Source organism: Pteropus vampyrus, unplaced genomic scaffold (assembly GCF_000151845.1).
Source record: "Pteropus vampyrus isolate Shadow unplaced genomic scaffold, Pvam_2.0 Scaffold135, whole genome shotgun sequence".
Lineage (NCBI taxonomy): Eukaryota > Metazoa > Chordata > Mammalia > Chiroptera > Pteropodidae > Pteropus > Pteropus vampyrus.
Genome location: NW_011888916.1, coordinates 798178 through 823813, shown reverse-complemented (window position 1 = coordinate 823813; position 25636 = coordinate 798178). Strand labels below are relative to the sequence as shown.

General features: G+C 54.3%; 3 protein-coding genes across 11 annotated transcripts in view; 1 reads left to right on the top strand and 2 right to left on the bottom strand.

Moving 5' to 3' along the window:
- Nucleotides 1-11404, top strand: part of SLC6A9 (solute carrier family 6 member 9) — a 31418-nt gene extending 20014 nt beyond the window's left edge. For all 3 annotated transcript variants that reach the window (XM_011367545.2, XM_011367546.2, XM_023535005.1), the window contains 9 exons: nucleotides 4804-4936; nucleotides 5280-5414; nucleotides 5554-5657; nucleotides 6069-6306; nucleotides 6395-6529; nucleotides 6637-6736; nucleotides 6812-6912; nucleotides 9831-10001; nucleotides 10113-11404. In XM_011367545.2, coding sequence (XP_011365847.1) covers nucleotides 4804-4936; nucleotides 5280-5414; nucleotides 5554-5657; nucleotides 6069-6306; nucleotides 6395-6529; nucleotides 6637-6736; nucleotides 6812-6912; nucleotides 9831-10001; nucleotides 10113-10307 — 1312 coding nt within the window. In that variant the 3' untranslated portion in view covers nucleotides 10308-11404. The remainder of the gene's footprint in view (nucleotides 1-4803; nucleotides 4937-5279; nucleotides 5415-5553; nucleotides 5658-6068; nucleotides 6307-6394; nucleotides 6530-6636; nucleotides 6737-6811; nucleotides 6913-9830; nucleotides 10002-10112) is intronic.
- Nucleotides 11364-15631, bottom strand: CCDC24 (coiled-coil domain containing 24). The gene is made up of 10 exons (XM_023535008.1): nucleotides 15517-15631; nucleotides 14888-15059; nucleotides 14496-14671; nucleotides 14262-14375; nucleotides 14134-14175; nucleotides 13442-13516; nucleotides 12783-12837; nucleotides 12235-12304; nucleotides 12046-12124; nucleotides 11364-11963 (listed from the first exon to the last, which is right to left on the bottom strand). Exons 1-10 carry the CDS (start codon nucleotides 15525-15527, stop codon nucleotides 11732-11734), a joined length of 1026 nt encoding a protein of 341 aa, XP_023390776.1. The 5' UTR covers nucleotides 15528-15631; the 3' UTR covers nucleotides 11364-11731.
- A 149-nt stretch (nucleotides 15632-15780) lies between these two features.
- On the bottom strand, nucleotides 15781-25636 carry B4GALT2 (beta-1,4-galactosyltransferase 2). Of its 7 annotated transcripts, XM_011367540.2 has the most exons (9): nucleotides 25521-25577; nucleotides 24433-24613; nucleotides 24218-24301; nucleotides 23565-23920; nucleotides 23109-23344; nucleotides 19846-20036; nucleotides 19523-19645; nucleotides 19303-19407; nucleotides 15781-16634 (listed from the first exon to the last, which is right to left on the bottom strand). In XM_011367540.2, exons 4-9 carry the CDS (start codon nucleotides 23866-23868, stop codon nucleotides 16484-16486), a joined length of 1110 nt encoding a protein of 369 aa, XP_011365842.1. In that variant the 5' UTR covers nucleotides 23869-23920; nucleotides 24218-24301; nucleotides 24433-24613; nucleotides 25521-25577; the 3' UTR covers nucleotides 15781-16483. The 7 variants fall into 7 exon arrangements, with proteins under 7 accessions (XP_011365842.1, XP_011365844.1, XP_011365841.1 ...); XM_011367542.2 differs by lacking the exon at nucleotides 24218-24301; XM_011367539.2 differs by lacking the exons at nucleotides 24218-24301; nucleotides 24433-24613 and having other exon boundaries at nucleotides 25521-25636.

Here is a 25636-nt window from a genome sequence, read left to right as displayed (position 1 = left end):
CCAATCATATCAGGGGCAGGTGCTTTGGTGCACAGGGGTGTGGTGGGGCACAAAGTGGGTAGCAGTCAGTTCTAAGGGAATGGAGGCAAGAGGAGTGGCTAAGAAGGCTTCTCAGGGGAGGGAGAAAAGGAGGCAGAGAAGAGACTGGAAGAGACATGAGCAGGTGAGCCGAGGCCAGGAGGCGGCAAACTGGAACTAGGGTCAGTGGCAGGTGAGACACTGAATATTAAGACAGAAAGAGCCAGGTATCATATGGTACAGGGCTTCCTGGGCCAGGCTAAGTGTTTGAGGCTTTCTCCACCAGGTGATGAAAGCCATAGGAGAAATGGCCAAGGCCCCAGTGATACTTGAAGTCCTAGCAGGTTGATATCCTCTAAGCCCAGTCCCAGAGCCCAAACCTGCGGCGGGGGAGTGGGAGGAGGAGGAGGGCTCATTATGTAGACAACAGAGCTACTGCTTCCCAGTGAGGGGTGGGCAAAATCACCTCTTGGGAGACAGTCACTCAGTCACTGGACAGATCATTTTTAAGCACCTACCAGGTATCGGACACTGCACTCAGGGGAGACAGAGCAGCAAGTAAGATACACAGATACTGTCCTCATGGAGTTCGCATCTAATGGGAGAACTAAGAAAAAAGTACCCAGTTACGTGTTCTACTGCATATGAGGCATGCTGTGGACTGAGCAAGTTGACCTAGACCGGAGATGAACCTCCTTGGAAGTTCCCAGGTGTACAAAGTCCCACCCACACCCCCTGGGATGTTCTAGAAGCTCTGGTCTCAGGGCTGTCTGCCAGGAATTCCCAGCCTGGTGGGGCCTCCCATGGCAAAGTTCTGGAGATTTTAACTAGTGCAATCAGAGGGGAATAGTCCTCAAAGAAAATTGGTCATGGTCGGGGGCCCCATTGTGTGGCGGATTGAATTCTACTTCTCAGCCAGGACTGGAGCCCCAACTGCCTACCCAGCAGTGGGTCCCGGGCAGGAATCTTTCTCTGCAGGACAGCTCCCTGCTGCCCCCTCCTGGAGAGCCTGGGGAAATGGCCCTTGAGCAGGCTGCCCAGGTTAGCTTCTAAAGGAATAGCAAGCATCCCCATTTTGGGAGCATATTGTCTCATATAATATTATCCCTAATTTCTCAAATTCAGAGACTGACATTCAGAGGTTAAAGAACTAGGCTCCTATGTCCATCTGTCTTCTCTCTTCTTGGTGCCTGGTGTGAATTAGGCCCATGTGTTCTTGGTCCACACTCTCCAACATCCCCTTAGAAAGCTGCATGATCCCATTTGAACCCCACAACAACCCTACTAGCTAGTTTGTGCAGGTATTACAAAATATTCCCATTTTACAAATGAGGAAAGAAAGTCAAAAGAAAGACCAAAAAACTATGAAGTGGGAGAAGCCCGGAGGACAGATTTCTGAGTCCGTGTGTTCCTCTTGCTTGCCCTTCTGGACTACGGCCCTCCCTCCCTCCCTCCCTCACTATTCACAGTCTTGTTTCACAGTCTTCTCATAGCCTAAGCTCATGACCATACCCTCTCACCCCACCACCCCATGGTGCCCAACACAGCACCCGACAACCAGTGAGACTCAAATGTCAGCACCACTCTCCCTGTGTCTTCACAGCAGCTCTGAGGTCACACGGACCTCACTCTGGCTCTGCCATTTACCAGCTGTGTGACTTTGGGAGGTCACCACACCTCTCCAAGTCTCAGCTGTTCATCCATTAAATGGGGGTGCTTACAACACTTACCTTATTGTTTAGAAGACGAAATGAGATAATGCAGCATAAATAACTAAGAACAATGATAAGTGCTCAGTGAGCACAAGAATAGCCACTGCTGGAGATGCAAAGAAATAGATTAGGATGTCCTGTTCTCAAAGTGTTTACCATGTGGTTGGGGAAATTTAAAAATAATGCAGAATAAATCTAGAGATGTTCTGCATAAAAAGAACGTTCTGCATAATGTTCTGAATATGTTGGGCTTCAAAATTTCTTAGGTTAAATGTTTGATCTCAAAAGCACATGGTCCAAACCTAAAACAAAACCAAAAACTAAATATAGTGCCAGAAAAACAAAGGTAGAATTCATTATTTGGTTCTCAGGTTAGCCTTCTAAACTCTTTAATCTCTACTATTGTAATGCTGTACTCTTACAATAAAAATAGTATGAAACACTACTAGTTTTAATATAATTAAGTTAAAAAAACTTTTGAGCTAGAAATGGTTTCTTTACTTTGAATGCTGGTATTTAAAGTGACTCTGAGTACTAGCAGTAGAAGGACCCTGTGGCTTTTCTGGTAGGCAGAGCTTTTCAACACAGATGTGCCCCCAGTAGGTATTCCGGTCAGGCAAGGCCTGGGCAGCCCAGAGTCCTCAGCCCAGTTGCCTTCAGCTTTGAATGACCTTGTTTGTTTATCCCAATAAGCCAAAAAGGAAAAGAGATTGGAAAGCATTGCTGAAGGGGACCCGGAACCTCTCATGGTGGTCCCACAGCTTCTGAACTTCTCCCATCCCTTTGTCTTGGTTCCCCCATCACCTAAGAGCCTGGAGAGGACCTAGCCCAGGGTGCTGCTGAGGCCTGTTGAATGAACCATCCCAGTGGCAGTTGGGCAGGAGAGGGAGGTGTTGGACAGTGCCCTCTGCAGGTCACTCTTGAAGGACAGCCTGGAGGAAGATTTGAGGCCAAGAGGAGGAAGGCCAAACTGCTTGCAAGTCTAACAGTCAGGCAGGCTGGCCAAGCAAATACCAAATCACAGGCCTGGCAACATTGTCCCATGAGGGACAGAGTAACATCCCATCATAAGGTGTTAAAAATGTTGTCATGAGGTTTGAGAACTGATTTGGAAAAAACAAGGTGAAAAATCTAAGAACGATAGAGGACAGCCTATGAGCTATGCTGGGAGGTCCTAGCTGTAAGTGGGAAAAGAAAGGAGCCTGTATTTACCTAAATTTAGCTACAAACTGTCCTGGGTTGATGTTAATATGCCCACTTTACAGATGAGGAAACTGAGGCTTAAGAGCTTGTCTCTTGCTCCTCGCTTCTAGACTAGACAACTACACCAACCAAACTGGCCTGCCTCCAGGTTTCCCCTGTTTACCTCCCAATCCATTTACCACAATGTTCATTCATTCATTTGTTTATTCAACAAATATTTACTTAGCTCTGCTCTGTGCCGGGGATTGTGCCAGGCATGGAGGGATATATCAGTGAACAAAACAGACAAAAACTCTGCTTTCATAAAGGACAGATGATGAACAAAATACATAGGTGAAAGTTACAATATAATAGAAGGATACATGTGCTGTGGAGGAAAATATAGCAAAGAAGGAGGTAATAAGGGTTGCTGAGCTGGGGCCAGGTCTGCAAGTTTAAGTGGGGTAGACAGAGAAGGCCCCTTGGCAGAGAGGACACTTGAGTAAAAACCCAAAGGAAGTAAGAAAGAAGAGGGCCATATTGACAAGCCCAGCTGCATAACTCGTGAGGCCCAGTGCAAAATGAAAATATGAGGCCCCTTGTTCAAATGACTTAAGAATTTCAAGATGATAATGATAGAGCATTAAACCAAGGAGCCCTGTGTGACTGCACAGGTCACACACCCATGTGCGCATGTGGATATCTGAGGAAAGAGTACTGCCATGTGTACATATAGATATTGGGGGAAAGAGAGAATAGCACGTGCAAAGGCCCTGAGGTGGAGGTATGCCTGGCATGTTTAAGGAACAACAAGGAGCCCAGTGCAGCTAGAGCAGTGAGCATGGAGGAGAGTAGGAGAGATCAGAGAGATGGCAGGTAGGAGGTCACAGATCACGTAGGGCTTCTTAACCACCGTAGGGACTTTGGCTTTTCCATGGCCAGAGGTGGGAGCTGCTGCAAGGTTTCAAGCCATGGAGAGACCCCAAGAGTGCTCTTAGGAAAACCTTTCAGAGGCTTCCCTTTGGCCTCAGGATAAAATTCAAACTTCTAGGCCTTGACTTTATAGCTTCATATGATCTGGTCTCTTCCTATCCTTTGTCTTTATCTCTTCCTTTCACTTTCTCTTCCAGCCTTTCTGAGCTACCAACAAGCCCAGGCTGGGCCATGGTGTTTCATGACCCCCTGTCTTGCCTGGTGCTCTTCCCTCAGCCTGGCACGCATTTCTACTTCTCCTTACTCACCTCGTCCGCATTCGTCAAGCCTCTGTTCAAACCTCACCTCTTCTGGAAAACTTTCCAGTTTGCCTCTCCTGGCGGTGCCCATAATGCCTGATCCAGGTCCATGTGACCAGCACCTAGCACAAGGCCTGACACATAAATGTCCAGGTGATTAAAACAGCAGCTAGCGTGGCACACAGGGCGCTAGACAGAGCTATGCATATGCAAAGGAGGAATTCAGCCGCTGTGCTCCAGAGCCTCCAGTCCTCACTTAGCACTCTGCTGCCTCCCTCCATTCATCAGAAACAGAGACTAGTGCAGATGAATAGCTTGCTGAAGGCTTCCTGAGGGAGATGACACTTGATAGGATGTGAGCCTGAGTGGGGACAGGAAGACCTCCACACCCCAGGGGCTGAGGAGGCTAGCCCAGGGCTGCGTGGCCTCCAGGAGCCTTTAGGGTCCTGGGAGAGACTGCAAGCAGTAGCGTCCCTGGGGGCAACAGGCAGGGGGAGCTGGGCTGGCCAGGGCTGGGGCCCCACAGTGGCTCACATCTCACCAGTGGGCCCCTGGGACCTTGTGAAAATGGAAGAGGCTGCCAGGCCAGGCCCTGGGCCTGGGGAATCTGTTTCTGGGCAGTGGTGCTGGCCCTCAGTGACAGAGTATCCCCTCCCCAGGCTCTACGTGCTGAAGCTGTCAAACGACATTGGGAACTTTGGAGAGGTGCGATTGCCCCTCCTCGGCTGCCTCGGCGTCTCCTGGGTGGTTGTGTTCCTCTGCCTCATCCGAGGGGTCAAGTCTTCAGGGAAAGTAAGCACCCCTCACCTGGCAGGGTTTGTGCCCACTCAGGAAATTCCTGCCTCCCCTACCTGGGGTGTGTGTGTGTGTGTGTGTGTGTGTGTGTGTGTGTGTGTATGTGTAGGTGGGGTGATGAAGGGACATGGGAAGGGATGAGGGCCCAGAGGGCAGGTGGTGGGGGGTGTGTGTGTGTGTGTGTGTGTGTGTGTGTGTGTGTGTGTGTGTGTGTGTAGGTGGGGTGATGAAGGGACATGGGAAGGGATGAGGGCCCAGAGGGCGGGTGGTGGTTGGGGACCAAGGAGGTGGCACCAGGGCCGGATTGCCCGGAGCAGTCCAGTGGAGCTGTCTTGCGCAGGTGGTGTACTTCACAGCCACGTTTCCCTACGTGGTGCTGACCATCCTGTTTGTCCGCGGCGTGACCCTGGAAGGAGCCTTCACGGGCATCATGTACTACCTGACTCCACAGTGGGACAAGATCCTGGAGGCCAAGGTGGGGTGTGGGGGGCCACCCGGAAGGGATGGGGAGGGGCAGGGAGGTGGGGTGTGGGGGGCCACCTGGAAGGGATGGGGAGGGGCAGGGAGGTGGCTGCCTCTGACCACATTGCCTTGCTGGCCCCTCACCCCCATAGGTGTGGGGGGATGCTGCCTCCCAGATCTTCTATTCGCTGGGGTGTGCTTGGGGTGGCCTCATCACTATGGCTTCCTACAACAAGTTCCACAACAACTGCTACCGGTGAGACTCTCCCGCCAGCCCTGGGGCTGTCCTCTTCTCCTGCCTTCTGCAGCCTGACCTTAAACCCCCCCAGAGCCACCAGACCCAGGGCAGCCTCCTGGTCTCCCAGCACCCTCCCTTCCACTCATAGCCTTGAGGTCCTGGGAAGGCTGGGTCTGGACAGGGTCATTGGTGGATGTATAGAGAACTTTGGTAGGAGAGAAAAGAGGGGTGGGGACAGTGATGCCCCAAGGCTCTGTAAGGACTCGAGAGCCTCAGACCCACTTAAAAAGGCCCAGAGCAGACCAGAAAAGAGGTTGGGTCACCTTTGTTCCTAGAAATTTCCCTGTCCCCAAGTCCTCTCCTAGCCCGAATCAGGCAGAGGGAAGCAAGCTGCGTGCCTTGAACTCGGCCTGTTTTCCTCCCCATCAGGGACAGCGTCATCATCAGCATCACTAACTGTGCCACCAGCGTCTATGCTGGCTTCGTCATCTTCTCCATCCTGGGCTTCATGGCCAATCACCTGGGTGTGGACGTGTCTCGTGTGGCAGACCATGGCCCTGGCCTGGCCTTCGTGGCTTACCCGGAGGCCCTCACACTGCTGCCCATCTCCCCACTCTGGTCCCTACTCTTCTTCTTCATGCTCATCTTGCTGGGTCTGGGCACTCAGGTATGGGGTGTGGGACGTGGGCCAGTGACTTGAGGAGGAGGGGTGGGGGCAGAAGTCAGGCCCCTGCTCTGATGGCTGTATCTTGCAGTTCTGCCTCCTGGAGACACTGGTCACGGCCATTGTGGATGAGGTGGGGAATGAGTGGATCCTGCAGAAAAAGACCTATGTGACCTTGGGCGTGGCCGTGGCTGGTTTCCTGCTGGGCATCCCCCTCACCAGCCAAGTAAGAATTGAGGGGAAGGCTGGGCAGGAGTTGCGAGGGTATGGGGGGATAACAGGTTGGGGAGCCTAGCCTCGGCACTCCCGACTCAGCTGCCTGCTGGCCCACAGGCAGGCATCTACTGGCTGCTGTTAATGGACAATTATGCGGCCAGCTTCTCCTTGGTCGTCATCTCCTGCATCATGTGTGTGTCCATCATGTACATCTACGGTAAGTGCCCAACCTTCCATGGCCTCCCAAGCCCACACTGTCCTGCCTGGTCCACTGACCCCCCCACCCCTCCAGGGCACCGGAACTACTTCCAGGACATCCAGATGATGCTGGGATTCCCACCGCCCTTCTTCTTCCAGATCTGCTGGCGCTTTGTCTCTCCAGCTATCATCTTTGTAAGTTCCTGAGCTGGCCTCTCCCTTCCCCTGCTGCCTCATGGCAAGTGTCCTTCTCTTGAGAACCAGCAGAGGGAGAGCAGGAGCCCGTCCATCTGGCCAGAGCTCCCATGGGAGCTCCACAGCACTAGCCATTGGTAGTCTGAGGGAGGTTGCATAGAGTCAGACAGGTATGTGGAGATGCAGAACCACCCAGGCCCTGGCCTTGGGTTAGGAAGGGAGCGCAGAACCCTGAGTAGGACTGAAGACAGTACCCAGCCTGGAAGGGGAAAGCAAGCTAGCAGCAGCTGAGAGTTGCCCGCCCCCGCCCCATCCCCTCCCCACCAGCATCCCTGACGTTCCTGCCTGTCTTTGGGGTCTCAGGAACCATTATTGATATTGGTATCAGCTTCTGTCAGCCTCACTGAGCTCTTGTCTCCAATCCATTATAGCCGAGGTGCTCGGGGTGCTCAGGGTTCATGGTGTGAATGCATGAGTGTTCCAGCAGCAGGCTGTATGAGCCATGTGTTAGTTCAGGATCAGGGGCAACCTGTAAGCCTTCCAGGCGCTGGCACGGGCTGGCTTGGGAGGTCTTGGTTTCCACCAATATTCAACACCTGGGAAACCCGTTTGGGAGCTAAATTGGTGGCAGAAACTCCCACCATGGCTAGGAACCAGGCACTTTCTGTATGCTGCTCATATAATAACTCATGTAATACAGCTCTCCAAGGTATCATTATCATCCCCACTTCATAGATAAGGAAACTGAGGCCACTGAGATGTTAATTAATCGACCCAAGTTTACACAGCTAATGAGGGGAACCACCACCACGTGAAGCAGGTAGTCCGATCTAGAGCCTGCGTGCTGGACCAGTGTTATGCTACAAACCACCACGGGAAGGAAGAATAATCCCTAGGCTAAAACCATCTGATTTGCTCCTTTGTGCTTAGGGTGGTAAACGGGGGCGTGAAGTGTTTAATAGTGTAATGGTCACTCTACAGAGAAGAGGCAGGGCCACGTCTGAGTGACAGAGGGATCAGCACAATGGCAAGGGCAGTGTCCAGAGTCATGCCTGTCACACCCAGCTCCTCTGTGCCACATGGGGCTCAGCACTGGGTGTCCACTTTGGCTCATGTTTCTGAACAAAAGGCCCCTGAGAGCTGAATCCTCCACCACACAGGGTGTAGGATTTTTCCCGAGCTTGGCACAGGCACCAGCTCGGGCCACTGGCCCAGCTTTGAAATAGGAGGAGCGGAAGTCTCCTGTAAGTGGCGAAAAGGCCAGGGAGGACAGGCACAACTGCCAAGCACCATGCCCTCTGGGTGTGGTGGCTGAGGCCCAGGAAGCTCCCCGCCCTACCCCCGGGGGAGAGACCTTGGGCACCAGCCAATGCAAGGCAGGAGGTAGGAAGGAGATGGGCTATAGGGGCAGCCGTGACCTGGGTCCAGTGTCTCCGGGAGAGTAAGGCAAGGTGGGCAGTGAGTGTCCTCTCTGTACGCAGAAAGCTGAACTGGGGTTGCCTTAAGGTGAGAACTTCAGGCTCCGTAGACACGTGTTTCTGGGCTGTCATGTTTTCTTCAGGGCTTTACTTCTTTACATTTTCTGAAAAGCTTTTTTTGACAAACTCCATTTTCTGAAAAGCTTTTTTTTTGACAAACTTCTTCCGTCAGCTCAAATAAAGGATTTGTCCCCATCTAGATCAGGATCTAGGTTCATTTAGGAAACTTGTTATAAGTTCCTACTATGTGCAGCATCCCAGGAGGGGCCCCCTGTTGGATGTGGGTCTGGACCTCCAGAATTTGGTCACTAGGAAGGCGGAAGTAGCCTGAGCTCCAGGATGCAGCTAGGGGCTCAGAAGGCAGAGGCTGAGCCCTGCTGGGGAGCCACGCAGACACACACAGGCCCTCTGGGTGGCCCATGAGCCGCCTGCCCATCATCTTTTTGCTTTCTTCGGTTTTTTAAAATTTATTTTTAATTATAGTTGACATACAATATATTAGTTTCGGGTGTACAACATAATGATTAGACATCTATATACCTTATGAAGTGACCACCCCAAAAAGTCTAGTAACCACGTGACACCACACAGTTATTACTTCCTTTAGTTTTTTTTGTTCTGTGGCTCAAGACTTTATTTCTCATCTTACTAATTTTTTCCAAAGCTGTTCCTGAGGGCATCTCCAGCCTGGCAGTCACCATTTCTAGCCTTTGGAGCCTTCCCAAGCTGTCCCCAACCATATCTCCCACCTCTCTGCACAAGTCGGTTCAAATCAGCAAATGAGGTTATGACAGGCACTGTGCTGGACACTGAAGACCCAGCTGATGCAATCCTCAGAGGCTCCCAGGTCTACGGGGACCATTAAACAAATACTTAGCAAATGAAAAATGCCTTTCAGGAAGAGGAGATGGGAAATCAGGAGAGGCTTCTTGAAGGTGGTGGCAATTTGCATAGGGTTTGCCAGAGGAAGATGCAGAGGAGTCTCCGGAGTAAATGAAGAGGGTGGACAACGCTGGGTATAGCTGAGACATTGACATAAGGGTAATCAGGCCAGAAAGATAAGCTGAAGTCTCAATGTGAGGAGGTAAAAGTCCTAAAGGCCAGGAATTTGGCCTTACTTCAGTAGGCAATAGGGAGCTATTGCGAGTCTTTGAGCAGAATGACTTCCAAAGGTGACATCAGCTTAATTGTTCCCTGGCTCATTCAGGATTATGGCAAAGATCTCTCCCCTTCCACTGCCAACTGCCCATCGTGCCCTGGACCCTTGGTTTCATCTGCTTTTTCCACCACCCAAACACTGACATTGGCCCTGCTCTCCCCAATATTCCTCTTTCTAGTTTGGGAAACTGGAAAGGAAGGAAGGGGGTACTGATAGGAGGCCTGAGGCCTGGGTGGGGCTGGGTGGGCCTCATGCCCACTCCCATCCCCTGCTCTCTGCAGTTCATTCTCATCTTCACGGTGATCCAGTACCGGCCCATCACCTACAACCACTACCAGTATCCAGGCTGGGCGGTGGCCATTGGCTTCCTCATGGCTCTGTCCTCCGTTATTTGTATCCCACTCTACGCCCTGTTCCAGCTCTGCCGCACAGATGGGGACACCCTCCTCCAGGTGAGAGGTGGGGTCAAGGGGCAGCCAGATGAAACTGGATGGGGTGGATGGATGGAGCTTAATGGTTCCCTTCTGATCCTCCCTCCCCCCACCCACTTTCATCTCCTGCAGCGTTTGAAAAATGCCACAAAGCCCAGCAGAGATTGGGGCCCCGCCCTCCTGGAGCACCGGACTGGACGCTATGCCCCCACCATACCACCCTCTCCTGAAGATGGGCTTGAGGTCCAGCCACTGCACCCGGACAAGGCCCAGATCCCCGTGGTGGGCAGCAATGGCTCCAGCCGTCTGCAGGACTCCCGGATATGAGCACAGCTGCCGGGGAGTGCCTCAGCCCCGTCCTGTGTTCCCATCACAGAGACTGGGGAGGCAGTGGACAGGTGTCACTGCCTGTCCCTGCCAAGCCCTGACCAGGGCAGCTGCTGTCACCTTGGCCACCACTGCTAGTGCGGTCATTCGTGCTCGTGTCCCCAGTGTTTACAGGTCCTCTGGATGCCAAGATGGCAGCTGAGGGGAGAGGGGAAGGTAGGGTTGACGGGTAGGGGCCAAAGCACTTTTTAGGGGTCTTGGGCCAGGTCCCCAGAGGCCTGCGGGGCTTTATGTGGCCTCTGATGCCCCCACACTCTGCCCTGAGCTGAGGTTCTGGGTGGGCCCCCTTACCTGTCCCTGTCCTTGGGCCTCCAGCCTCCTGACCAGTGTTCCTGCCCTCAGAGCAGACCCTAGCCTCTGCCCAAGCAAATTTGGATCTTCCTACCTGGAGGCAGGGAGAGGGGCTAGGGGGCTGTACAGTGTTACTTGTCAGGCTGTGCTGTCCAGCCCTGTTTGTCTGTGCAATTATTTTTGTAAAAATTGTGTTAACTGTGGTTGCCACTCCCTTGCCCCCAGCCTCGGGCCCAGTCTGTCTTCCAGGCCTGCCTGCACCTCACTCGCCTGCCCTGGGGTTTCCGCGCCTCATGCCAGCCCTGGCGGCCAGGCCTAGCCAGCAAAGGCCCATGACTCAGCAGCCTGCCCAAAGCACTAGTTTCTGGGGGTCAGGGGTGGAGTGCTGCTCAGCAGAAGGTCTGAACCCAGAGCCGTGGGGAAGGGGACCCTAAACGTCGCCCCCTTGCCCTCCCTCCACCAGGCTAAACACCCTGTCTTCCCAAATTGGGTCGCCCTTGTTCACGTGCCAAATGGCCCCAGCCCACATGCCCCATCTCCTCTCTGGAACCAGAACTCCTTTCCTCAAGCCCTGCAGTGTCCATTTGTCCATCCTCTGTGCCCCTCTGTGCCCCTCTGTGCAGTAAGCCCCGGAAGAGCCGCCTCTAATTCTCTGTAGCAATAACGGTGCGCCATCCACCCCCACCCATCCGTGCACCACTAGGATTTTAAAGTCCATAGATTTTAATGAAATTTCTATTCCTGTCTCTGAGCTGCTACTGTGCTTTGTCTGGGTCCCCCAGAGGGACAGGAGTCAGGGCTGGGATGAGACTTCTGCACTGCTCGTGCTCAGCAGGCCTTTCTGGAGGCCTGGGAGGAGAAAGGCCAAAGGCTGTGATGGTCAGGACCAGATATCAGGGACTTGGCAAGGGGTGGGGTGAGAACCAGCCAGCCAGACAGCCTCTGGGTCCTGGTGAGGGCCCATCCAAGACTAAATCTGAGGTAGCTGTGCTGCAGCAGCTGAGAGGTGGCCGCAGCAGATGGGGAGAGTTCCAGCAGAAGCTGAAGCTAAAGCCTACTTTGTGACTAGCCCATCAGGTTGGGGCCTGGGGCGCTGCACTGGACATTGGGGTAGAAGCTAGCCTTTTCCTGGGACTGTACTGAAGCTTCCGTCCCCAGTGGCAGGTGGCAGCCAGGCGTTGAGGCCTGCATTCCAGAGGAGGGGCAGGCAGGCAGCACTGGAGAGGCCCAGCCAAAACTCCAGTAGTCCCACGGAGGCAAGACAAGGGTCTGAGGCCCTGGCTGGACGAACCCGAGGGCTGCTGCCTAAACAAGGAATAGTAGCCATGAGAGGCTGTAGCCTGACCTTTAGCCCACCCTGTCCAGCTGTCGATCTGCTCTGGTTTACCTGTGGCCGCGGGAGACACAGGAAGGCCTCAGAGGTGCCTGCAGCTCCAGTTGCATGGCTGCCTTCTGTTCCTTTAGCTCTGGAGGAGAGGTATATCTGAGATGAAGTGCCCAGCTCTTCTAGGGTGTGTATAAGGGTGAGGTGGGGAGAAGGAAGCTGGGTACTCAGGGGCCTGCCCAGGGTCCTCACCTGCCAGGGTGGGCTCTAGGATTGCCTCAGAGGGCTGGGGTGCCCCTGTATACTCTTCTTCCAGGCAGCGCTGCAGGGAGAGCTGGCTCAGTGCTCAGGCCTTATGGCAGGAGTGGAGTAAGGCAGGATACAAAGGCCAAGAGCCCCACGGCAGGGCCCAGGAACCATCCCATGCCAGCCCCCTCATGCCGGCCACCTCAGGGCAAACACCCAGGGGAACATCAGCCTCGCTGAAAAGCCCAGCTTGGCAAGGTGGTGGCTAGCCTAGACCCAGGTTTAGGGAAGAGAAGGAGGCAAAAGACCAGGGAGCCAATTCAGCAGGTTAATCTAAAAGTGCTGACCTTGAACTTAGGGGCTCAACCAGAATCTTGGGTTTTTTAATTCACACACACAAGAAGTATACACTTGAGAAATGGACACAGGACTCACACGGCCTTTACATGCACATACGCACATAGACACACATGTACACCAGGCAAGAGGTAGCCATGCCTACACTCAGAAGAAAGGCTAGGGAGGCGGGGAGTAGGACCAGGGATACAGCTCACCTGCAGGATGGGGATCTTCCTCTCTAAGGTGCGACACTCCTCTTCCAAGAGGCCTCTGGGACACGTGGGTGTGCAGCAGCCAGAACCAGTGCCACAGGACCAGATCTCCACTGAGCCCTCCACATAGCCCCGACCTCTAGCCTCACCAGAAGTCCCCTCCAGACCCTCCTTTCTCAGCCCACCTTGCTCTCTGCTGCCCATGTGCCATCGAGCACAGCCCTCCAGCCCCTGCCAAGCCTCTTTCTGGACAGAATGTGTTCACTCCTTGCATATCTCATAGCACCCACCCCAGCAGGCACCATTCTTTCTTCTGTACTACTGCACTGGGCCTGCTACCCATCCTGCATTCATTCTTCCCCATATCACAGCCCTTCCCCTACTTAAAACTATCTGTGGTTCCCCCCACCCACACCCCTCCGGCAACCAGCTCAGGATGAAAATCCTCAGACCACGGTCCCTGCTGACATCTATACTTGGCTACTTCCCAGCAGCAACTAGCTCTGTAGCAACCTGCCTTTCCATCTCTAAGTCTTGTTCCCCTGGCTCTCTCCCAATCCAGGTATGCTGCCTCCTCCCCTCTCTTAGCCCCAGTACTTCAAGATCTAGCCCCAGTCCCCTCCTCCCTGTTTCCACCCCCACCACACACTCAGGGACCTCACCGCAGGTGTCCGGCAACCTGGTCAATGTTGGACATGTTCAATTCATCCTTGATGACACTAAGGTCTCTGAGACTGCTGTTGGCAGATGAAGTTGACATCACTCTCCCCACGTTGCCTCACCCCAGGCCTTTAGGACACAAATGCCACTTCTAGACAGTTTTGTGTCTTTTCTCACAAAGGCAACATGATACAGTGCAAAGATGAGTTCGGGAGTCTGGGTTTGATGGGTATGCAAATGGGCTCTGCTACCCTTTACTGTGTGTGACCTTGGCCAAATCAGTGATCTTTTCTGAGCTTTAGTTTCCTTATCTGCAAACTAGGGACATCATCCACTTCAAAGGGTTGTGTGAGAATCAGAAATAAGTTGCTGCCAATCACTTCTTATGAACACACTCCTGCTCATTTATCTCATCCAGTCTCCAGCTCTCTCTATCCCAGCCCTCACTCCTGTTCTCCAAGCCAGAGGATCAAGTGACTAGTGGACGCAGCCTCCTTTCCTCCCACCCACGCTTGAATACAGTGCTTCCTCTTCCTGCAAAGCTCTTCTCTCTTTCATCTGCCTGGGAATCTGTTCCACTATTCCAAGACCCAGATCAATCCAGCCACCTTTTCCAGGAAGCCTTGCCTGCCCCCAGGCTTGAGAGATATCTCTTGGGCTTCTGCAGCCCTTTACTGCATATACTCATGCTTACCACAAGTGGCTATAGAAGTGTCCAGCCCCAGACCAGGAGCTCCTGCATGGAGCCAGGTGGGACCCACCAATTAGCTGGGGCCCTCTGCCCAGCAGGGACAGACCCCTCCTCTCCTATCGCCACTTTACCTGGGTTCACCAGCTCTCTGAGATATCTCCTGTTCTGGAAAATCACACCTGGGCTCCTCCAATGCAAAACGCAAGACCCTGGGGCTATACTGGACCCAAGCCTCGGTCTGGTCCCTGCAGAAGGTGCACATGAAGAAAACTCGGGGCAACCACAGGAAAGGCAACCCTGACCCCTTGTCAGGTGCAGGGCTAAGTTCTGGAGACTGGGCCTAGTGCCAGCTCTGAGGCTCCTACCTGCCCTCATAGATGGCCTTCTGGCGGAGACCTTGGAGCAGCTGCCGCAGTTCCTGGCGCACAAGGTCTCTTAGGAGGGGTGGGGGGGCCAGAAGGGAGGATGGGTCAGAGATGGGGCGGGAGCGAGGGGATTGGGAGGATCGAGCCTCTCGGAGCAATGACTGTAACATCACCACCTGCAAGGAGAGCTAAGACACCTTGAGACTGGGGAGGGAAGTGACGGGAGTGAGAGCGACTGGGGGAGTGAGGGGCAGGGCGGAGTTAAACAGGAGAGGGCTAGACTGTGAGATCCAAAAGGATCTTTAGTTACCCCGCAGAGCAGGAGGAGGTGGGGAAGTCACCTGAGTCGTGGGACAGGCCTGGGGTGTGGCCCCCCTTCCCACTTCCCTGACCTCTGCCCACAGCTCCAGGCTCAGGTCCACTGTCGTCTCCCCCAGAATCCTCTTCACTTCGGGCCGCTCCGGGAGCGGAACGTTCTCCTCCACCAGCTCCCACAGCGACGGAGAGTCCCCAGGCATGGCCCGCTGGCGCCCCGCACGGAGACGCACAACCCCACGCTCAGACCTGCAGGACAGAAGGCTAGTGGTCCCCGGCCGGGCCACGCCCACACACACCCCGCCCCCTTCCCTAGCTCACAGGCCACGCCCTCAGCCCTTCGCTCGCAGGCCTCTTCCCAGCCCCACCCTCGTCCTGCGGTTAGGCCCCACGACTAAATTACCCGGTCTGGAGCTGCCAGTGTCTGGTGCCGTCTCTTCTGCCCAGCTCTGGTTAGCTCTCGGGGGCCACGGTTCCTGGTCACTGCCCCCAGGAGCCGGGCGACGGAGAGCAGGACACTAACCCCGCCTCTTCCGCGTGACCGTCACCCAGGAAACCATGCCGCTACCCCTAGCCCCGCCCCCGTGTGCCCCCTCCCCTGCCTGTTTCAGGTCTAGAGGACGGTGCCGGCTTACTGAGTCGGACCCACAGATGAGATAGGTGGTTTTAGAGTCCAAACCATCCGTGAGGCTCTGACCCCAAGCACCTTACGCTCATCCCTGGCACGCTTCGGCTTCGGGACAGGCAGAAAACTGAGAAATCTGGGCCCACTGAGTTTACTACTCGTTGCCTCTCCTGGCCCGGAGGCAGTGGCGGGTAAACCTTCCCCCTTGGAGGGACCTAGGGAACCAAGACAGCCTGGTCTAAACCTGGCCAAACCAATAGGTTGGGTCAGGAACCCTCCCACAACACACTCAGGGGCTGGGTCCAGGGACCCAGATTCCCATCTCCAAACAGACAAAGGGGCTGATCCATTCATGTTTTTTACTAAAGCACCCACACAAGTTTCTGTGCAATATACAAACACAAGCTGGCCCTGGGGTTACTGCCTTCTCTGAGACAGGGAGGCAGGAACCAAACTGATCCAAACCCTACCTGCCACCCACACAAAGCCCAACCCCAAGATCCCAGGCAGCAACACAACACCCCCTCTGGTCCCCTCCTGGGGTTGCTCCTCAGCAGGAGGCCACCAGAGTTTGCCCCCTACAATGTTGAATGAAAAAGGTTTCCCCTCCCTTGGGAGCAAGAAGGATCCCCAGGTCTGAGAACTCCCCCTGGAAGCGGCGCTGCTCCTTAGTCACACCTCCCACTCTTCCAGGCCCTAGGAGACTCAAGGGGGGGGAAACTGAGGCACAGAGAGGTGGAGTGACCTAGCCCAGGCCACTCAGTGAGGCAGTGCAGGGGCTGGCCCGACCCTGACAGTGAGGGGGCTGGGCTGGGAGGGAGGGGCAAGAAGGAGGGCTGACCCCAGAGAGGGACACACTTGAGGGGTCTCCCCAGGATGGAAGCCCCCCAAAATAGGTTCTGAAACTTCCAGGTGCAGCTGGGGGCCTACTGAAGACTCTCAGAAAACAGAGCCCAGAGTCTCAGTCCTGGGGGATCCCCCCCAGAGTAGCCGCCAGCCAGGCTGCAGGTCAGTCCTCTGGCAGGCAATCCTTGGCAGAGAATCAGTGTCAGCCCCAGGGGGGCCATGACGGGGGCCGCCCAATGTCCACTGTGATGTTGGTGAACAGCGGTTGCCAAGACACTTCCAAGACTTGGTACCGCACTGACCCGATGCCGTCCCGCTTCATGGTCAGCTTCGTGTTTTTAATCTTGGTAAACCTAGACGAGATGGAAATGGGTCCAGATCAGGGCTAACCACCAAACCCAATTCTGGGGCCAAAGCTTAAGCCATCTGGCTTCTTCCAGGGGTGAGTCGGTTCTCCTTGCCACCCCTCCGCCCTCCACCTGTTTGGAGCCTTTTGCTCTTGCATCTGCCTTCAAAACAGAAATCTCACCTCTGTGAGTCCAGAAATGTAACACCTTACAAATTTTTCTCTCATTTCAGACCCTCCTTCTAAGCCTTAGTTCCAGGTAAGGGGCATCCCATAGGCACCTCAAATACAATGTGTCCTGTATCAGATGTATCATCTTTACTCCCCAAACCCATCATCTTGTGCCATCTCTTCTGTTCCTCATCCTTTAGTCACTCCTTCACCATCTATTTATTGAGCAGTCTCCATGTGCCAGGCTCTACTCTAAGCACCAAGAACACAGCCATGAAAAGAAAAGCAAGGTCCTTCCTTTTATGACAAGTCTATTCTCCTAGGGGAGAAAGGTAACAGACAAGTAACACATCAGAGTGCTAAGAAAGCTAGGAGAGGGAGACCAAGATGACTGACTTGGAAGGGTTGAGAATATGATATCAAACTGACAGCAGGGGCAAGAACATTCCAGGCATAGGTAACAGCACATGCTGACCCTAAAGCAGGAATGAATATTTGCTCAGCTAAGTGGCTAAAGCCTAATGGGCCAAGGGAAGAAACAGTAAGATTCGCTCAGAGGTTAGAAAATGCATGAGCAGGGTTCTGGTAAGTCAGAGGAAGCAGTTTTTCTAAAAAAATCTGTGGATGAGAAGACACTGAGGGATTTTTAGCCCAGTTTGGGGGGGAAGGAGGGACAGGGGACATGAACTGTAGAAGGGCAAGGGGAAAGCAGGGAAAGCAGTGAGAGGTTACTGCAGTAGTCCAGGCAAGATGACAGTGGCTGCACTAGGGTAGAGTTAGTAAAGGGAAAAGATGGGCTCAGACATGTTTGAGGAGTGGCACTGATATGACCTGCTGATAGTCGGGACATGCAGAGTGAGGGGAAGAATACAGGAGAACTAGATTTGAAGCGAGAGCAGCTAGGTAGATGAGAGTTCCTTTAGCCAGAATGTTATGTTATCTTGCCATTTCCCCACCCAAGGCAGTTATCACTGATTAATGATGGCTAATCCTGAAACAGGACCAAGGGTGCTGGCATGTGCTTCTAGTGCTCTACTCCCACCCTCATCCCAACTGTTTGGGTCTTCCCATTCTTCTGAACTCCGCTCAGATCCCTTTCCACAGCCATCCCAACACTGAGTACTCTCTCTGATGCCCTAAAGCCCTCTTCTCGCAGTCTCTCATCCCTTCCCTGCTCACCATGTTTATCTGAACTGCTTTTTCATCAGCTCCCTAGATGCCCAGTGCTTTGTGTTTCTGCCAAACATCAACCTTACATCAGTGCAGCAACCTCCCTCCCCCACTCTTAAACCCTGGGTTCAGAGCAGAACAATCCTACTGTTCCAGCTGGGGCACAGCAGTCTTATGCCTGGCACACCCCTGGGGTTCTGTCAATTCCTTCAGGCTTGGTGGGCTTCCTCCAGCTCCACCCAGGAGCTCTGCCAGCTCTTTAACTTCTTCAGGCTCAGAGGGTGATCCTTCCAGACCCAAATTGGATCTTGTCCCTTCCCTGCTTAAAGCCCTTCCGTGACTTCCCAGCATCCCTGGGACAAAAGTGAAACTCAAATCCTAGGTTGGGAAGTCAAATCCCAACCTAGAATTTGAGACCCCCAAACACCCAGCACTGATCCCATCTACTGTCATTTCCAACTCTCAGAAATTTTAACACCCAAGAGTTTCAGATTCTCAGCATATACCATACATGTTCACATTCCAGACTCCTACACATACTATTTCCTTTTATCCAAACTGGCCTACTCCATTAGCTTGGTGAATATAGCCCTGGGCCCAGGGTAGGTGTGTGACAAATATCTGCTGAATGAATAACTTTTTCAAACTCCAATTTACTATCACCTCCTCCAGGAAGCCTCCCATCATCACTGCAAGGACAACACCTTGCCCTGATCACCTGTGTTATAACTGCCTGTCTCTTTCCCTAGAATGAACTTCATGTGGATATCCAGCTCTGGGCCTCCCTAACTCCAAGGTTTGGCACCAGACGGTCCCAAGCACCATCCGGAAGCCCTTGTCTACATTTCACATGCCCTCAGGCACTTCTCCCAGCCAGCATCAGACACCAAATGCTGCTACTTCCTCAGACTGCCACCCACTCCAGTCTCAGAGGGATCAGTATTGTCTTTCCACTCCCCACCCCACATTGCTCAGGACATCTTTGTTGGGTCCCCAGGCACACGAACTGAGTCCAGTACCCACTATCTCTCGTTCTATCTGCTCTGGCACAAGTGAGGTCTGTGAGGACACCAATGGGAATGCGATCTACTCAGTGACGATTTGAGCCTGCCTTTATATTTAAGTCACCTCTAGGAATCAGGCCATAGGAGTGAGAGCTGTCTGGTGTGAGGCTGAGCTGGTGGGATAGGAAACAGGGATCAGGGGTGCTGAGAGTCACCTCTAAGAATCACGGGTCAATGTCCTTGGGATCACCTCTGGGGATCCATGGTACTAGGGGCCACCTCAGGGAGTAAGGGGTTAGGGGCCCTGAGCTCAGGGGTGCTGGGGGTCACCTCTGAGGATTGGGCTCGTTATGCTTGTCCCGGTCGTGCTTGATCATGCGGTAGCGGCCTATGCGGATGTCTGGGCGCGAGATCTTCATCCCAGTCAGGGAGATCCTGGGGACGGGGACAGATGGACTGGAGCAGGCACCAGGAATGGCACGGAGCCCCACCCAGGCTGCGCCGCGCCCTCTCACGCACCCAGTCTACTGCCCACCTCGTCTCTACTCACCGGTTGAAGATGTCGTCGTCCTCACCACCCCAGCCCCAGTACTCGTTGGGGAAGCCATTGATTCTCAGAAATTGGGCTTTACTCAGGCCTGACACGCCTCCAAAGTAGCCAGCATAGGGCAGCCTATGGCGTGGGAGGGCAGGTGTCAGTGAGGGGCCTGAAGGGATTCCAGTTGGAGGACAAGAGCTGGGATAAGGGAGAGTGTGCCCAGGGGCCAGGAGCAAGTGGGGCACTGGGGCTGGCAATGAGGGCCTAGGTGTGGTGGGGGAGATAGGGATGGTGGGGGTGGGAGGTCTGGGTCCAGCTGAAAAGGGAGCCCTCACCGGAAGCCAAACTTGTCTATGGCAATGGCGAAGTGGCGGGGCTGGTCGCCACAGCGGTACAGGTTGCGGTCATCCATGGGGACCAGGTCCACATCACTGAAGATGAAGCAGTCGTAAGTGGCGTCCTCCTTCAGCACCTCCAGGAAGCCCACATTGAGCAGCTTGGCCCGGTTGAATGTGTCCTCACCATGCTGGGGTTGGTAAAGAGAAGAGGTCAGCTCTGGGCCTATAACTGGCAAGCACCTGCCACTTGACCACTGTCCAGAGCAGTCCCCACAAGCCTACCACCACTCACTCCCTGAACCCCCCCACCCCCCGTGACTCCTGCAGACTCTCAGGATCAAGTTCAGCTCTTTGCTCTTTACCCTGGACCTGGCCTTCCAAGGCCTTTCATAATTTGGCTCTAATCTCCTCTCTGGCCACTGTCCTCAGACCCCAAGGCCAAGCTACACTACATTCCTCAGTGGCCCCAAATATGCCAGACTCTTTCTTGCCTGGCCCTTGGTGTTAGCAATTCCCCCCCGCCTAGAATGTTCTCCTCTGCTTGTCAAACCCATGTCTGGAAGACCTCCCTGACCAAACCCCCCTGCCACAGTATTATTATTAATTTCCTCCTGGGTGTTTCACGTATGCCAGTGTCACTTAAACTGTTATTTAGAGCTATTTCATTCATTCACTCAAACACATCTCATGGCCCTGTTCTTTGTACAAGGCATTTTCTTTGTGCCACTGGGGACCTGGAGATGAGCAGCCCTAAGCACACTATATCCCTGTTGAGCACAGTCTTGAAGTGAGACAACGAATATCCCAAATGACCAGTGTCTAAGATAGAGAAATGACAGCCACTGAGCTACTGAGCCTCAGCCACCTGTCCCCTCTGGCTCATATGGATCCATATCCAACTCCTTGGGCATCCTCTGAGACCAGGACAGGATTGGGCTAGATTCACTTGTCTCCCAACAAAATGACAAGCACAGGCTCTTTAGGCAGTCATGGTCCAGTGAGCCCGGGGTCCCCCGAGAAATGGGGCTGCAGGGCTAGGTCTCCTTGAGACTGGGATCCAGGCTCGAGTTCCAAATTCTAGCCAGGACAAGGACTCTGTCGAAGAAGCTGACCCCTGTGCCCCCTGCCCCAACCTACTATCTCCAGGCTGTAGCCAGAGAGGCTCCTGGAGAGGGGGTCTTTGAGTAGGCCCATCTAGAAAAAGAAAAGGAATAGTGACCCTTCCTCTCCACCAGCCAGCCTGGGCCTGATGAGATGGGAGCTGTTCCCCTAGAACCCTGAACTACCCGGCCCCACATGCTCTCTTCCCTCCCTCCCCTGTACCTTCTCTCCCACCAGCCCTTGGAGCAACTCTCCATTTTCTCCCGGCTCATCAGCACTCCTTTCCAACCTCTTTCACCAGCCAAGAGCCCTAAGTTTCTCTAACACAGCTCATAACACATGCACAATTCTCTCCCATCTGAAAAAAAACCTCCCTCTAGCCACCACCCTACCTTTTGCCATCCCTTCTTGGCAGAGGGGTTTTTTTTTAAGGAGTTGTCTCCAATTGGCTATTTCCATTTTGTCAAATCTGATTCCTTCTTCAACCCACTGCAATCTGCTTCCGCCTCCACCATGCCCCCGAAATGGCTCTCGCTGGGCCCACCTTGTTACTAAATCCACTGGACGCTTCTTGATCCACATCCTTCCTTACTCCCCCGGCAGTCCTCATGCAGCTGCCATGCTTCCTTCTTGACACTAACTCCTGGGCTTCCAGAACACCACACTCTCCTAAGTCTCCTCTAACCTTTCCGGCCAACCTTCACAGCATCTGTGGCAGTCTTTCTCTTTCTGCAACCGTCTCTTACATGCTGGCTTTCTCCTCTCAGGTTCGTGTGATTCCTGGGCAGGATGGACGTTGTTGGTTTTAGGGATCACCTGCATACTGGTGGCTCCCAGATACCTCTCTCCACCTCAGACCTCACTCCTAGGTCAACTAATTTGTCTAAACGTTTCTCTCACACTTCCCTCATGCACTCAGACTCATCACACACAGAAAAGAATTCAGTCACGCTCTCCCCTAGACCTTATCCAGCTACGTTGCCAGTTTGCTCACAGGCACAGCCATCTACACAGCAGCCAGCCAAGACAGAAGCCCTCAAGGTATCTTGGCATCTCCCTTTCCTTACTCTCCACTATTTGTGTCACATGGTTCCTTTCGACCCCACAACTACCGCCTGGCTCATATGCATGTTTACCATCTCTTTCAACATTGCAGCCTCTTCCCACTGGTAACCCTGCCTCTAGTCTCCCTCTTTCAACTCGTTCTCCACATGTAATCAGAGTGATCTTTCTAATAAGCAAACATCCACGTTATTCCCCCCGTTAAAACCTTACAATGGTGCCTTACCACCATCGGGCTCAGTTTCAAATGCTTCACATGCCTTGTGAGACTCTTCTCCATCGGCTTCTCCAGCCTCATCTTTGTTATCCAACTTCATATTGGACCCCACACCTCAGCCAACAATTCCAAACACACAAGACCAGTTCTCTTGCTAGGGCCTGGGTCCTCCAGTCCTTCCGTCTAGAATGCTTGCTTTCTTTCTCCAGTCCCTCTGCCAGATGATGCTTGTTCATACTTCAATACCCATCTCAACCATTGTTTCCCACCCCCAGGGCCAGACTAGGCCCCTTGGTGTTCCCACCGGTCCCTGCTCCAACTCCAGTCATATGCCATCATCCTAGAGCCTATAAGGATCCAAGTCCAAATTTGGGAGTTCTCTGTGGGGAAGAGTGTCAGATCCTCACTGGGCCCCACCAGCCCTGGCCAGGCCTATGGTAGGGCTCAGATGGTGAGCTGAGTTCCTGGGCCTCAGCTGTGGCCAGCATTTGGCCCTTAGGTAGACTTCATCCCTCTTTCAGGGGCTAACTCTCCCTCTCCTAGGGGCCCTCGACAGCTCTTCATAGCCAGCCAACCCTAGGCTTCCACCACCATGGGGTGGGGCCCACCAAAGGTAGACAGTGGGGCTCTTCTCCACTGAGGCCATGCACACACCCACTAGTATACAGGCCAGCATTCACACACATGTACTCCCCTTCATGCACACACAAGCTTTCCTATGTGCACACTGACATATGCACACAACCATGGGCAGGCAAGGACCCGCGAATGCCCCCAAACCCACATATACACAAAAGGTGTGTGGGCCCCCAGACCCACGGGTGCTTGTGGGCTCTCTGGTGGTGCCTAGTGCCCAGCCTGGGGGTCACAGGCAGCACACCTGGTTGATGACGTAGATGCCGTAGCGCAGCCGCTGTCGCCTCAGGATGGGGTGCATATAGTGGAGCCAGTAGCGTAGATGGTGCTCCCGGTGTCGAAAGGGGATGATGACCGCCACCGTCTGGGCTGGGGTGCAGTCGGGCGGTGTATAGCGGCCACCAAGGAGCACACCTGGGTTCTCCCTCTGCACCCGCTCCAGTGGCATGGGCGAAGTGAACTCGATCAGCAGTCGGCCCACTGCAGGCAGGACGGTGGCAGGAATCAGGTTTTCATCAAGCTCCAGGGACACCAGCCCTCTCCCTCAGCCTGGGGGTGGGCAAGGGAACCCCAGGAACAATCCTCTTACAACAGACCTGGAACTCTGTCATCCCCATGGGTCAAGACAAGACTCCATTCCCCTAGTCAAAATTGTTAGGTCTGCCCACCCTATAGGAAAGGCCCTACCCTGGAGGCTCACCAAGACCAGGTGGAGAGTCTGGACAGGGTGGCAAGATGGGAGCCGTGGGGCCGGGCCGGACACTGGGGGCCTCAGGGAGCCCGGAGCTGGGGGCAGTGGCGTTGGGCCGGGAGCAGTTGGTGCTGCTGCTGGCAGCTGGGTGAAGGGCAAGGGCAGGGCCACGGGCACTGAAGCGGCTGAAGAAGGCCAGGTGCTGAGCGTAGACGTCAAAGTAGAGAATGACGGCCACGAGAAAGTGCAGCAGGCAGAGAAGGAGCACAGCCTTGCAGACGCGCTCCAGCGTCCCCCCCAGCAGTCTGCTCATCCCGCAGGCAGCCTCAGGCCCGCCCAATGGGCCCGGGCATCCAGCTGCCAGCCTGAGCAGGGGTAGGAGAGAAACCGACCCATCAGGTCAGGGCTGAACGAGCAAGGCTACCTACCCGCCTCCTGCCCACTGCTCACACTCATGGACCCGCATCCTCGCATTTACCTGCTTACACCTTCTGACTCACAGACTCACATTCTACCTGCAAACAGACACACAGACACAGTCCCTGGCAACTCACTACTCACACATCTTCACACACCTGAGCACTCACCCATATATGCTTGTGTTCCTCATCCTCACTGACATACAAGCACAGCCTCACACACCCTCACACTCAGGTACATACCTTCATTGCACGACTTTACACATACACACACCCAGGTATTCCCAGGAACATGGACATGTGACCTCTGACCCCACTGGTTCATACCTAAACATGGAAACGTGTGCGCCTACAGACCCAATGTGTACCTGTTCCCTGGAGAACAGACATCCATAGGGCAGCATCCTTAACCCAGGACTCGTAGTCTGGGGAAGGGAGACCATTTATTGAGTACTTACCATGCAAGAGCACTTTGTACTCATGACTTCACTTAGTTCTCCAAGGACCATGGTGGACTGTGGTTTGGTCAAACAGGTCCCAGTGGCAAGCAGGACAGGCCAGCTGGGACCAGGCTGGGAAGTGGCCCTCAGCATCCAGGTGGCCCAAATATGGATAGGATGTTTTTGGGATCCCTTCCCTCTGGAGCAAGAGGTCAAAATACAAGATGGGGTACAGGATAACTCTCCCCTAAGACTCTAGGACTGGGATGAACTCTCTGGGGCCTGCCCAACACTGCTGGTTCTAATTCCCAGAAGGGGGAACACTTGGGTCCTGGAGACAGACGTGAAACATTCAACACAGCAGGAAAGGGTCTTGCCTGAGCCACAGTTTCCAACAGAGCAGTAACACTACTGTTGGCACTTCTAGCAGTGCTTCGGGGAGCAGGGTGAGTCTTACTCACAGATACATGGCATCATATAACCACGCAGACACCTTTGGTCCCAGCTATGGTCACCTGCACTCAGACACACAGAGAACTACATACATATACACAGACACACCCAGATGACAGTAACACACAGACTTACACACTCACAAAGCAGCTGATCCTGCACTTACACAGTCATACCTACAGGCTCCCTGGCAGCTCACAACGCCCGGCCCCACGTGCAAGCATTCCCACCCCTCATCAGGACAGGGGTTCTGGGTCAGGCTGACCACCAGGCTTTGAGGTGCGTTTGGGCGGGGCTGAAAGGCTGAGCCGCTTGAACACGTGGCACCCCGGGATGGGGGAGGCAGCAAAGACCCAGTGGGTGTGGAGCCTGAGGGTGGGGGGCTACATGGGGGGCGGGGGCCAAAGCAACGGGAAAACGTGAGTGGAGCGCCTCCCCGCGCCACGAGGCCGGGGCGAGCAGGGACAATAAGGGAAGCTGGCCGGGGGCGGGCAGTGGAGCCCGGGGGACGCCGAGGGATGGGGGTGGGGTAGGGTAACGCCAGGCCGGGGTCTGGCCGCCAGCGCCTCTCACCGGGTCCTGGGCACAGATCGTGGGACCAGGTCTGGAATCTCGGGGCCCTGGGCTGGGGGACGCGCGCTTTCCCCTCTCACCCGGCGCTCGGGGCTCAGCAAGGGGTGCCGCTCCGGCTGGGGCTGGCTTTCCGGCTCCGGCGGCTGCAGACTGCTCCGTCCCCCATGGCCCGGCCCCGCCGCCTCCCGCCGCCGGG

Bases quoted from the DNA above. Each gene is read 5' to 3' on its own strand.
- B4GALT2 (XM_011367539.2), bottom strand. From the start codon at position 23,868: ATGAGCAGACTGCTGGGGGGGACGCTGGAGCGCGTCTGCAAGGCTGTG. The intron at 19,646-19,845 runs GTGAGGGCTCCC...CCCACGCCATAG, and splicing joins ATAGACAAGTTTGGCTTCCG to GCTGCCCTATGCTGGCTACT. The intron at 19,408-19,522 runs GTGAGTAGAGAC...CCCCGTCCCCAG, and splicing joins GACGACGACATCTTCAACCG to GATCTCCCTGACTGGGATGA.
- CCDC24 (XM_023535008.1), bottom strand. The intron at 14,672-14,887 runs GTCAGGGAAGTG...CTCTCCTTGCAG, and splicing joins GCCTGGAGCTGTGGGCAGAG to GTGGTGATGTTACAGTCATT. The intron at 14,376-14,495 runs GTAGGAGCCTCA...CACCTTCTGCAG, and splicing joins AAGGCCATCTATGAGGGCAG to GGACCAGACCGAGGCTTGGG.